Raw genomic sequence first — 12,413 nt, 5'->3', positions numbered from 1 at the left:
GCAATTTAGCATTTTGCTTAAGACTTTGGGAAATCCAGAAATCGAAGATAGCGGATCCAAAATGACAGCTACTGAATCTTTACGGCCTAGAGAGAAATAATCTTTAATTGGATCTACTTTTTACTTCAAGTGTCATTGCTATGTTTTGTATATCTAAGGCCCATATGTTGAAGGTCGCAGAGGACATAGTCGTTACTCGATACGCCGGTGAAGCCAGCTTTCCTAAATGTTTTAGACCCCAGTCAGTATGGTGCGGTACCGAAGTACAGTACAACTCTCGCCCTTCTAGGGATGTTGCATGTTTGGTCTCAAGGAACTGACGGAAATGGGACCACTGCACGAACTATTCTTTTCGATAACAGGAGGGCATTCGACTTGATAGATTTTAGTATTCTTGCCCCGGAAGAAGATAAAAAGCCCTTATTATAGATAAGGTTAACAACACAAACACAAGTTGGGTTTGAAAACATTCAATTTGTGGATTGTTTACTATGGCCTCAGGTGGCTTTCTTTATTCGGCGATCTTGTAGTTGTACTGAATAACATTCAGGTTCTAAAATAATAAGATCGAATCTACACTGTTTGCCATATCGCCGGACACTCAAAATCGCACAGTAGACTTTATTACTTACTGTTTGTGTGGATATTAATCTGATTTCCTGCGAATTTTGACAATTTTTTTCTGGAGGTTGACTAGCTATCGACTGAATGGAATTGGATGTATTATAGGTGTTATCGACTTCAAATGTTGTTTTGAGGCCAGCGGCACAGGCCTTTAACATCTTTTCATACTAATTTGAAATTTATTTCATAAAACTTTAAAAAGGACTTAGTGTATGTCTTAGTATCTTTATTACTTCATGGACTCCTAATAATTAACTCAGGGCCCGTAGAAATAAGTCTTGAAATTTTGCATGTTCTATCTTGTTCATCAGTTTACAGAATCCCGGCACTCATTATCTTCTTATTTCCTTTTTCACGACCATAATAGGGAAAAAGAAAGATAAACTCCATTATATTAGGAAGAGTGAATTGCTTGAACTGAAGCTACAGTTTTATTAACATAATGATTAATCCCGACGCCCGGCACATTTCTGGAGGACATTTGCCTTTACTGCTTCGATTTCTTTCTTAACTACAAATTCTACTCAAAGGAATATTATTGATTATTCGTATACCTGCTCTCAGTTCCCCTTTTTTGTCCCATCTGGCGCCTTTTAAAGGAAGCAATTCTAGTTTATGCAGGATAAATAATTTTGTATTGTTCGAAAATTACCATTCGCTTCGTATAAAATAAGTTCGTTTCGTTTTGTCGGTGTTTCAGTTGTTGTCAGTTCTCGCAGTTCTCTAACCTTTTAGATCAGGACCTTCTAAATGACTAACTGGTTAATGAAACGACAATTGTTGGTGGAAAGGTTTCCGCTGAAGTTTAATGTTGTCGGGCGAGATCACATCAGAATCTTGTTATATTTTTGTACGTCTGCTTAATTACAGACACGGACAATTGTCAACATTGAGCGCAAATTGTTAACATAATGGACCTAATCAGGCTTCCCCAAGAAAGCGTTTGGATTAATAACTTGGTTTTGCAATTCTAACATTACGCAAACACGAAAAAGTAAAAACAGGTCAAACAGCTGCAAGAGTGAGGCCGAAAGCTGCCAATTTCATTGCGTCGAACGTAAAGAAAAAATACTCTCAAGTTTATAAACACTTTTTTTAAGGATAAGAGGAATTTAAGAGTGTTAAAGGCTTAACACAGCAAAGAATGGGTTTTCTTCATCGTACGGAACTGAGATCACTTGTCCGGTCGTGTATTGGTGAATTTTGCCAATACTTCCCAAAACAACGAGAAAACTAAAAAAGTTCAGTTAGTGAAAGTTTAGTGCGTAAATAAAGTGAGAGAGGAAACTTTATTGTGACTACACTTGTGTTGCTGCTTTTCAGAAGACAGATAATGCAATAACAGCAAAAGGCCTCCGGAAACAGCAAGACATATACTGTACGCAGGAAAGACAACTGATGTAAACTTGAGAATGGTCATCTTGTCTTACGTAATGAATTCAGTATTACTGCTCCAAGAGGTAGATAACGGTCGGTCTGGAAAAGCGAATATTTCGTGATTCTAAAGGACCGATGATTAACAACAAGTTTGACTAAGCAACTGCAAGACGCTTTCACCCACGCTTTTCCTCTTTAACGCTTTGGAAACAATTCCAATGATAGGCAAAACACCTGAAGTAAAGCTGGATCTTGTGTCTTATAGGGGGCCTCGATCGATGGTAATGGTCGGTATGTCGGTCGACTGATGGTCGATATCTCGGTCGATGTATCTACCGAGTATCGGTCGATTGTCGGTCGAGTAGCGGGCGAGCGTCGATCGAGCATCGGCCGCTATATTGGCGATGTATCGACCGATCATTGGATCACCTTCGGTCGAGAGATCGACCGACAGTCGGTCGCGATAGCATCGGCAGTGTGTCGGCAATACATCGGTGAACCGTCGGTCAAGTATCGGTAAAGTGTCAGTCGATGCATCGGCCGATACTCGGTCGACACAAAAAAGGAACGAGGATTTTGCTTTGTTCTAAATCGGTTAAACCGGGACACTACGGTGTATTACGCTGGCATGTTTTTGCGCGTTCTATTGACCTAATATGGTAAAATGATGCAATAGTGGAAGAATAAAATGAGATAACGACAGACTATCGACCCGCTATCTGTCGTTGTTATATTGGCCATCAACTGATATGACGACCGATATAGCGGTGCGCTATGTACACGAATGTCGATCGAGATAAGGACGAAGTGTCGAAAAAACATATTGATAGAATATTGACCGATATATCGGCCGATACTATCGGCCGGTAAGCGGTGAAATATGGATGAAGTATCGGTGATGTGTCGGTGAAGTGTCGATGTATTGCTATCTATATCGGCCGACAGCCACCTCGGTCGATACGACGACCGCCATAGCGGTACAACATCGACCGAGTCATCCCCAATTATCGACCGAGTAGCGACCGAGGCTCGACCGAGATATCGACCGTCAGTCGACCGTGAGTCGACCGACATATCGACCATTACTATCGATCGAGGCCCCCTATAAGACACAAGATCCGTAAAGCTTAGTTCAAAATGAGTTGCGCGTCCTAAATTACCTGACAGGTTTGTAATAACTAACCCAGTAAAAATGGTTGTCATTAAAGAAGACGGAAATTCTCAGGGATCAATTTCTAATGCAGAAAAAAGCTGTCATGTAACCGTGACAAGTTGCGTGAGAAGTTAAAAGAGCGTCTGCGAGCGAGCGCCCACCTTCACAGGCAAATCAGAAGTAATGTGCCAGTCAATTCCATCACTGGCTGTGCCTTGCCCTTGGGCATTACTGGGGTATTTTTCCACATTGTCCGTCCCAGGGATCATACATTAGTCTGTTCCTGGGGTATTTGACAGGCTGGTGATTTTCACCTCACAGCACCATCACTTCCTTTCAGTGATAAGTTTATCAGCAAAAACGAATTCTCCTCCTTAGACATAGTTAATCAAAAATAGTTTGTGATTAAGTATGTCTCAGGTGGAAAAAACTTGTAATTGTTATAACATAATATTTCTAAAGGACCTAAAGTGAAGCGCGCACTCTGATTCGTTACTATTTGCAGATGGGTACACGCTGGCGCAAGCTAGTGCGTGATTAATACACGTCGGTAACTTGACTAAATACAAATTATATTTCTCTGTTTAGACTATTGAAGCTAGACTCACTCTGGGCTAGACCTCGAGCAACTCTTACGCTTCTTTCTTGCTTAGCAAATTCCCGCGTGCATCCAAAACTCTAAAGTGCACGATGATCGGTTTCCCATTTGTCAAATGGAAGATCCACAGAACGAAAGGTCGCTGGAGCAATACTGAGAAATAAGACTTATCTGAGACTTCGTTTGACCTGAATAAGCTTTGTTTAGAATGAAGATAAACTCAGAAACTAAGAAATCAATTTATTTTTTAGCTGTACACCGGGGCGTTTGAACAGCTCGTTTGTCTAGCACGGGGCATTTGCCTAATGTTTGGGGATCCGTCCGAGGATGGTGTAGCCTCCCACGCAGTCGTTTTTAGGGGACTCGTGGGGAGGAGGTAATACGAGTCCCCTAAAAATGACTGCGTGAGAGGCTAAGGATGGTGGGAGGTGGGGGGGAGGGGGAAATTCCATGAGCACGTGTTGGATAAAACCTCTCCTCCCCCCCCCTTGGATCTGCTTAGCATTTTAAATGTTAAAACTTTAGTCACGTTTTTGTCCTTTTTATAGCGTCCCTCATGAAATAGCTGTCAAGTGGTACGAGATGATCCAAACAGGGCTTCCAATGTGTGCGTTGAGCTCCGTTTTTGCTCCGATGAGATTGACATCAAGGTAAATGAATCACTGACTTAGAGCAGTTTTCAAAACTAAAAGCGCCGAAGGTACCTTCATCCTCTCTTGGTACAAGCAATTCAATTCCCCCCTGGATGGGATGCTAGCCGTCCATCACAGGGTTGCCCCCAGCAGTTTTTCCCGGTATTCCGAAAGTAAAGTTATTTTTTTTACCTTTCTATTAAACTCCGAAAACAGCTGCTCTTTTTCCCTGCTAAATTCGAAAATATTGAACGGAGACCGTTACTTTTGGAATTCTATGGTCTACACTTGACTAATGCAAAGACCAAGCCAGCAATCGACTGACACCACCGCGCCTGCACCAATATACAAGGAGTAGACTGTAATTGCTCTTTTCTTTATTACATTGTGTTCCTTTGTATTTATTTACAGGGAACTTGTTAATCTAAGGAAATATTACATTCCTTGGGCATTGTACTGCGGTTATCAGTCCAAGTTCTTCATGAACGTTTATTTTGAAAAACATTTTGACGAACCGATAGAGGATCTACGCAGAAGAATGAACTTTGTTCCTGCCCCGAAAATACAAAAGACGTCGCAAGATAAAGCAAAATAACAATATATATTTTCGTTTTTGATTTTTACAAACACGATTTATGACTATGCTGGAAAAGCAGATCTAGTCTTAGCAAGGGCTATTATAATCCAAAAGAAACTTTGGGGTAACCAAGTATTTTTCATCATGGACCTATGCTCCACTGGGAGCAATGGGCGAGTCCACTTTCAGTGCATGATTAGCAGCAGAAGTTTGGTTTCCTTTCTCAACAATCAGCTTAAACACATACGTGTTCTTGGAGACCATCCTGTTTATTTCAATCTCGAGAATGGGCTCGGTTGTGTTCATCCTTCCGACAACATAGCCAAAGCACCCTCCAAGAACCTTCTCCCTTCCGAGCGGAATGTCGATCGGAAGTGACTGTAAGTTCAAGAAATCTTCGTCTTCTCTTCGGCACAGCCATGTAAAGACCATCCCTTGGTCCTTTGCGGCGGGATCGTGAGGGTCATAAGAGTCTGTCGCATCTAGTACAACATTTCCTGTTCCCTTCACCACCATGTTAACACTACGTATCTTAGCAACAAGATCAGTTAACACAACTTGGAGAAAGCCATAATCGTAACCAATGGTCCCTTCCTCTTTTGTCATTTCCGCGATTAGTCGTATGAAATACAAACCAACAGGCAGCCTCTTCGGTTCAATCGTGAGGTTGCAGGAGGCAACAGCTAGGGTCTGACTCCTTGTGAACTCCCCGTTTAAATCTTCGACTTCATTACTTTCCCAGGTGAGCAGCATTGACTTGGAAGTTTTGTAACGGGGCGTGACCTCGCCAACGACAACAAACATATCAAGTGTTGTTATCTTTGTAGCGTTGGTGTACGTTTTGTTGAGGTGAATGTGCACACCAGGAGAACGACATTGATGATCCACTGTCAAAAAGGAAAACTGATTTAACTTCTTGGGGATAAAAAGCATCGGGGCAAACAACTTCTTTATTAGGTTTTATTTCAATATATGTTTACAATTGCAATTTGGAATTGCAACTTTTATTCACACGACGGAAAAATGCTACTTGATAGTGTTTGGAATTATGGCCACACAGAATTTCATTCACAGACTTGAATAACAACATAACTTACAACAAGGCACTCGGCAAACGTAGGTCTAGCTTTACAGCATCATACACCAAAGTATTGCTTAGCAGCTTTCATTTGCACAGTCACACTTCAGGATTTCATCCACAGGCTCAAAAGTTGGAACAACCTTGTTGAGTATATCAAACAGCTCTACAGGAAAGTACCACTCAGTAGCTTTCATTTGAATGGTCACACTTCAGGATTTCATCCACAGACTCAAATGTTGGAACAACCTTGTTGAGTATATCAAACAGCTCTACAGGAAAGTACCACTCAGTAGCTTTCATTTGCAGAGTCACACTTTAGGATTTCATCCACAGACTCAAAAATTTAGAACAGCCTTGTACAGCATAATATAAAAAATTGTGAATATTGTTGATTGCGACTCAAAGCTGTAAGTTTCACTTATTTTTGAAGCACAGGCATTTGTCTTTTGAAGCATTAATCTCATCCGTTGGATGAACTTCAGTCTTTGGATGGCTGCAAAGCCTCAATACTTACAAGAGTATTGCAGTTTGATGAAGTGGGGGTCAAACAAACCCACTTTACTTAGTAAGTAACTTGTGAGACCAGCAGTGATGTCGTGAACACTCGCTTCAATGCAGTAAATCTTGACTTCTGCAGACAATTTGGCTTCATCTCCTTGCGTCTGGGGACTAAAGACGTACGTGGATTAAGGGTTCTGAAGGGGCAAAAATAGAGTCGCGTTCGCTTCTTTTAAAGGAAAGGGGTAAGAAATACTGGACAGCGCATGGAACTAAAACTTTTTCCGGCGCTGAGGTTTTGACCGAAAAATTAGAGTAGTGGGTTCTGAGACAAATTGGGATGAAAAAATAGAATCCCACCACCCCCACCCCCCACACCCACTGCAAGCCCTCCTTCCATACTCTCCAAATTGTGCAAAACAGCTTCTATTGCCTTTGAACACATCGTTTGGTATCACTGAAGATCATCGCGCTTTAATGGTCTTCTTTGATTGCACCTACTTAAGAGAATGCTGACAAGCGAAATACCGAGTTTGTGAACCGAAATGGCAGGGAACTATATATTGATTTGCAATAAATGACTTAGGCCAATTCGAGAATTAGCAATCAACCATAACGGAAAACAACGTAAGAAATGGACCAATTGGAGCCCACTAGAAAGCAACTGTTTGTCAATAGAATAGTTCACGAGAATTTTTGAGCCATTAGCAGCATATAGCGATTGTATATAGATGTAAGATCTCGTGTTATTAAGTTTTAAATTTCTTACTCGGACAGTCTTTGCGTAGGTGAACCCTATGAAGGAGATTCGTGACAAGTCAAAGAGTTCTTCTGCAAGAGAAACTATAAATTTCAGTTGGTATAATGTTGTCACTCATTAAGCCTGTGACCGTGGATTTATCCCTTGAATCCTCTTGAAGGGGAGAGGAACTTCGGAGGGATTGGGGCAACAGTAAAGCTAAATGACTAGATTACTAATAAACGAGCATACGTGAACCGTAGCAGCTTTGCAGACAGGAATCCAGGGGTGATTTCCAGAGCATATGTACTCTAAAACAATATAGAAGCAACGGTCTTTAATTTTTGCGCGAGCGGAGATAAAACGCAAAAAATACTATCCTCTAGTTTGGTATATACTTAACAGTACAAGGATATTTGTCCACGGAAATGGCCTGTTCCCAGAGGTAAACAGTTTCACAACAACGAGACTATTGAACAGACCATGCCCAAGGACAAAAATCCGTCAAGTATACTTTTAAAGCCAAATAAAGGTTATTGTGTTTTCATCCGTTTTTCCTTGAATCGCGCGTAGGATGTTGACTGGATGCTTTTTTTTTTTGTTTTAATTTCCGCGATCACTTTCGACAACTGCGTACATAGACCCTCTCGTTTGTACCCGTCGCAAAACGCCTTCCCATCTTGAACGTTTTTTAAAATGGCGTTTCATGGCCTTGAAACGACTTAAGCTGAAAAACTGGAGATACCAAATGTTTGGGGGAATTTAACTTAATTTGTCCCCGTTTTAGTTGGGACAAATTGCATCACGTGACGCCATTTGACCAATGGGTGGCGAGCGAAAGTATTGGAAGGCCAATAAAAAGTCAAGTAATTTGCTTAACTTTAGATGTTTATGTAAATGATCATAAACTACATAAAATAGGAATTAACATTCATGACAATTTTCTCACATAGACTACAAATTTAGGCCTGCGTCCTCCTCGTATTTCCCGAATTTCCTCGCCCTTCCATCATTTCATACGCTCTTACCTCGTAGATGACGTCTTCAGCCATAACCTGGTACTCCAGGCTCTCGCTATCCATATAAGTTATTGTGCAAGTAAATTCTGCTAACATGAGCCAGACCACAAAATAATAACCTGCCAAACAAAACAAAAACCACGATTGTTAAGGCAAACTACAATCAAGTAGTTTCATAAAAAATTTTATCTATTTTATGATAAAGTCACATGAATTATCGATTTAAACAGCACCCAATGAACATACACCTAACAGCTTTCATTTTCACATTGCACCACAAGATTCTTCATTGTAGCGCGCGTTTTTCAATTCCTACTGCAATAGTCTCCCTGCCATGCCACTTATAGTCAAAAGGATTCTTTCGCCCTTTTCTGTTTACTAGGGAATAATCTAGTTGCACCGGATGGGAAAAAGGTTATGTTAATATGTACAAAAATGACCCTGTTCTTATAGTTTTAGTTGCCTCCTAAAAGAGTAACCCGTGTACTGTAATGCGTACACTACAAAATAGACCATGAAAGCGAACCAAAACTTCAACAAGATAAAGTACTTTACGACGTTCTTCTCCAATCAATCGCATAGCAGAATCCAGGCCTCCTCTTAATATACCCACCTGGTTCACAACCGAATAATTCCATCCTGAGTGCGAAGTTGTTATGGCTAATCGTTCCCATGGTCACAATCGAAGATGCGACCGTGGGCAAAGGGACCTCATTTCGAAGAATAGAACTGCCATCTTTGTTCCCCGTAAAAAACTGTAAATGCAGAAAAAAGGGTTTAATGTAGGGTTTTACGTAGCAAAGGAAGATTTCTATGAGCCTATACGCTTGCCAAACTCAAATTTGAGGAAATGTGATGGCATGTTTACAACGCTCACGAGCGACCAAGTGAGTCACGTATCTCCGGGAATGACGTCACAAAATGTACTCGACCGAGACCCTTTTGGTTGATTCTGCGGCCCGGTAATGTTTTTCACAAGTGTAATTTTTGCCGACTTTGACGGCTCACAAGAAAACGAGGTTTTAACCAAAAACAAAAATTTTTGCGGCATTTTGCTCAGTATAATACAAAAATTTATTTGGGTCAAAAATTTTTTGGGGGTTTATAGGCACTTTAAGCCTAGCGAGAAAGATGTTTTTGTTTTTCACTAAGGGACACAGGCATACTTGGAAAAAGAAACTCCGGGTTATCCCAACAAGAGTCAAACCTTGGACCTTCCGATTACTAGTTAGGACGCTCTACCATTTTTGTCACAACCTGGTTAACGCCCAAGCTCCCACGAGTCTCCTGTAGCTCAGTGGTAGTGCAACCGCAACAGTAATCGGAAGATAATGAATTTGACTCCTGCTGGAAAAACCCGGACTTTCTTTTTTGAGTATCTTCAAGTCTCTAAATAATAAAACACATCTTTCTTATTCCCAAATTTTCTTTTGAACCAATAGCAAAGAACAAAAAAAGTTACTACCTCTCCCCCAGTCTTTTCTCGTTTATTTCTCCTCCCTCCAGTCTCGCTGCGCTATGAGCGCACCCTCTCGACTAACCAGAAAGGGACTGCTTGCTGTCTAGTTCATGTTTTTTTTAAACAAGAAAGCTGCGTTATCTACTCGGCTTTGTTCAACCTACCTTAAGAATACCTCTCAGATCTTTGAAATAATGGTAATCAGCCCCGTTGGAATACATGATCATATACTGGAAGACCCACTCTTCGATACTATCATCGCCATCTCCCTGCGTAGCAATTGCCGTTATCACCATCTCCTTTTCCAACTCCACTTTTATCCATCCACCGACCTGATTCGGATCAGCTCAATACCCTGGTGGTCAAGTTGTTAAATTCAGCCTTGCCCGGTGCGATCCATACGCGGAGAAGTCGTTGTCGTAAGCCGAAGAGACTGTGATCTGCTCGTTCCGGATTTCTCCACTCGCCATTCCGACAGGTCTGCGACAATTGGCTGTAAATGATGAACAAGCAAAAATGATAAGGAAGTCACTTTTAAGTCGCTGAAGACTAATTTAGATAGATTTTTTAACCTGTTATCTTTGCCGAGTAAGAGCGAGCATCGACAAGCTCTTTTATTTTTTTTATTTTTATTATTTTTTTTATTTTGCAATACTAAATAACTACTTACAGTACTTACAATGCTTACACTAAAAAATAATTACAATACCTACATTACTACATTACAATACTGACAAGATTCCCGACACTGTTTAGATTAATTAATTTGTAATTACATTACAGTACAGTTGTAACACTATTACTGTCACACTACAGTTACAACAATCACGTCAAGTAAATGCGTAATGTTTACATTTTTTTCTCATAACAGATACGTGATATTAAATAATTATACTAATTAAACATGCATCCACACCAGCTACCGTTCCACCCGCGTGGCACATACCCTGCAAAAGGCAAGAAAGAAAAAAACAAGAAGCAAGTACCTTTTAAAGATTGTAATGTGAGAGGAAAAGGGGGAACGTGTCAATTGTAGGATGAGTCATTTGTATTCTACAAGTCCAGATATAGAGTCTTGCGACTAACAATAACAAGTAAAAATTTTTGCAAAATAGTGGGTGGGTCTTTAAGCCTATGACCAAGGAAGGGGTTAGCTCAAGTGAACGCACAGAAGATTCGTTTCTGAGCAGCCATTGCCTAAAATTAGGCCAGAAACCGGACGTTACCGTACAGTTCCAGAAAAGATGGATGAGAGTTTCCTCTTCAATTTGGCAGAAATTGCAAAGATCGTTATCCCTTAGCTTTATTTTTTTTAAGAAATCATTAGTGGCAAGTCTCCTGTGTAGCAGTTTAAATTGGAAAACGTGAAGTTTTGAGATTTTCGTACATTTAAAGGGCAGCCCGTAAGCAGTCTTCCAGTCAATAGGTTCATTTTTTTCTATCATGCAGTCTTCCGACCATTTCGTTTGGCTATTCACGGGCTGCTTTCGTTTCTTTTCTATAAGTTTTCTGTGTACTATCTTATTTGTATTTTTGGCCGTTAGAAACTTATCAAGAAAACTTTCGTAGTTGATGCTTTCCTGAGAGGCGTTATTTTTCAAGGTTATAACCAAATGTTTTACAGCTGATATCACTCCATAGAAAGACAGAAAATTTATCTTGATGTGAAAACGTCCTTTGAATTCAGAGAAAGATAAAAATCTGGTCTCATTTTCCATCAAATGACCGATATTCTGTATTCCTTGAGAAGACCATAATAAATAGTGTATTGGTTTATTATTAACACGAATAAGAGAATTTGGCCCGAGACTCTGTGACAGTAACTGTTTCTTTGAGCAAATGTTATCTTCGTAGATAACATTTGACCAAATTTGCAAAATTTCTTGCAAGAAAACATCCGATACCTTAAAGTAAGTTAATATATCCTTCTTGTGGAGATTACCTTTGAAAATAATGTCTCCGCCTAAGTCTCTTAATTGTACATTGAAGAAAAGCTTCCATTTTGCCTCATTTCCTTTGTCAAGGTATTTTTTCACCCAACTGAGTTTCAAAGCTTGAGTAAAGAGCCTTATATCAATCATCTTTAAACCTCCATCTTCATAATCACTTATCATTATATCACGCTTAATCTTGTCGCCTTTGCCATCCCACAAAAACTTAAAGAATAGGGTGTTGACTTCACCAATAGCACACTGGTTTGTTGGCAAAGCGGGTGACAAAATATACGTGAGTTGAGAGACAATTAAGCTTTTTAATTCAGTAATTTTTCCCAGCAGACTTAATCTACGCAATTCCCAGCAGCCCAAGCTTGCCTTAAGTTTTGTTATTTTTTCCTCGTAGTTAACTTTCAACATTATTTCTGGGTCTGTTGAGAGCCATACCCCTAGAGTTTTTACTTTATCTCTCATCCACCTTAAATCGTGCTCGGGGCACAAATTTTCTTCACTTCCTGCATTTGCGCCAATCCACAGCACTTCTGTCTTTTTATAATTTAGTTGGAGGCCGCATATCGCTCTAAAAAACTCTAAAATCTGCAGTGAATTTTGGAAGGATGCCCTAGATCCATCTAAAATAAGAGTTGTATCGTCTGCATATAGACTGATTTTAATTTCCTGTCCATCAACTAATATGCCTTTAATATTATTGTGTTTCCTTA

At 40.2% G+C, this 12,413-nt stretch overlaps 2 protein-coding genes across 3 annotated transcripts in view; one reads left to right on the top strand and one right to left on the bottom strand.

The window, feature by feature from the left end:
* The first annotated feature begins 4,367 nt into the window (after positions 1-4,367).
* On the top strand, positions 4,368-4,979 carry LOC146484054 (ubiquinone biosynthesis protein COQ4 homolog, mitochondrial-like). Its single transcript, XM_085105443.1, has 2 exons — positions 4,368-4,402; positions 4,796-4,979. The coding sequence occupies exons 1-2, from the start codon at positions 4,386-4,388 to the stop codon at positions 4,977-4,979; spliced, it is 201 nt and encodes a 66-aa protein (XP_084961569.1). The 5' UTR covers positions 4,368-4,385.
* Positions 4,980-5,095: 116 nt separating this feature from the next.
* The window catches only part of LOC146484050 (uncharacterized), a 51,788-nt gene continuing 44,470 nt past the window's right edge, over positions 5,096-12,413 (bottom strand). The window contains exons 1-6 of one of the 2 annotated variants that reach the window (XM_085105409.1): positions 9,922-10,195; positions 8,912-9,053; positions 8,308-8,417; positions 7,532-7,590; positions 6,557-6,711; positions 5,096-5,848 (exon numbers count right to left, since the gene is read on the bottom strand). In XM_085105409.1, the coding sequence (XP_084961535.1) occupies positions 5,112-5,848; positions 6,557-6,711; positions 7,532-7,590; positions 8,308-8,417; positions 8,912-9,053; positions 9,922-10,053 (1,335 nt within the window). In that variant the 5' untranslated portion in view covers positions 10,054-10,195 and the 3' untranslated portion in view covers positions 5,096-5,111. Of the gene's footprint in view, positions 5,849-6,556; positions 6,712-7,531; positions 7,591-8,307; positions 8,418-8,911; positions 9,054-9,921; positions 10,196-12,413 lie in introns of those variants that run through there. The other variant, XM_085105410.1, reaches the window with a different exon arrangement.

Source organism: Pavona decussata, unplaced genomic scaffold (assembly GCF_977016875.1).
Source record: "Pavona decussata unplaced genomic scaffold, jaPavDecu1.1 SCAFFOLD_37, whole genome shotgun sequence".
Taxonomy (NCBI): domain Eukaryota; kingdom Metazoa; phylum Cnidaria; class Anthozoa; order Scleractinia; family Agariciidae; genus Pavona; species Pavona decussata.
This window is presented reverse-complemented; position numbering and strand designations above follow the sequence as displayed.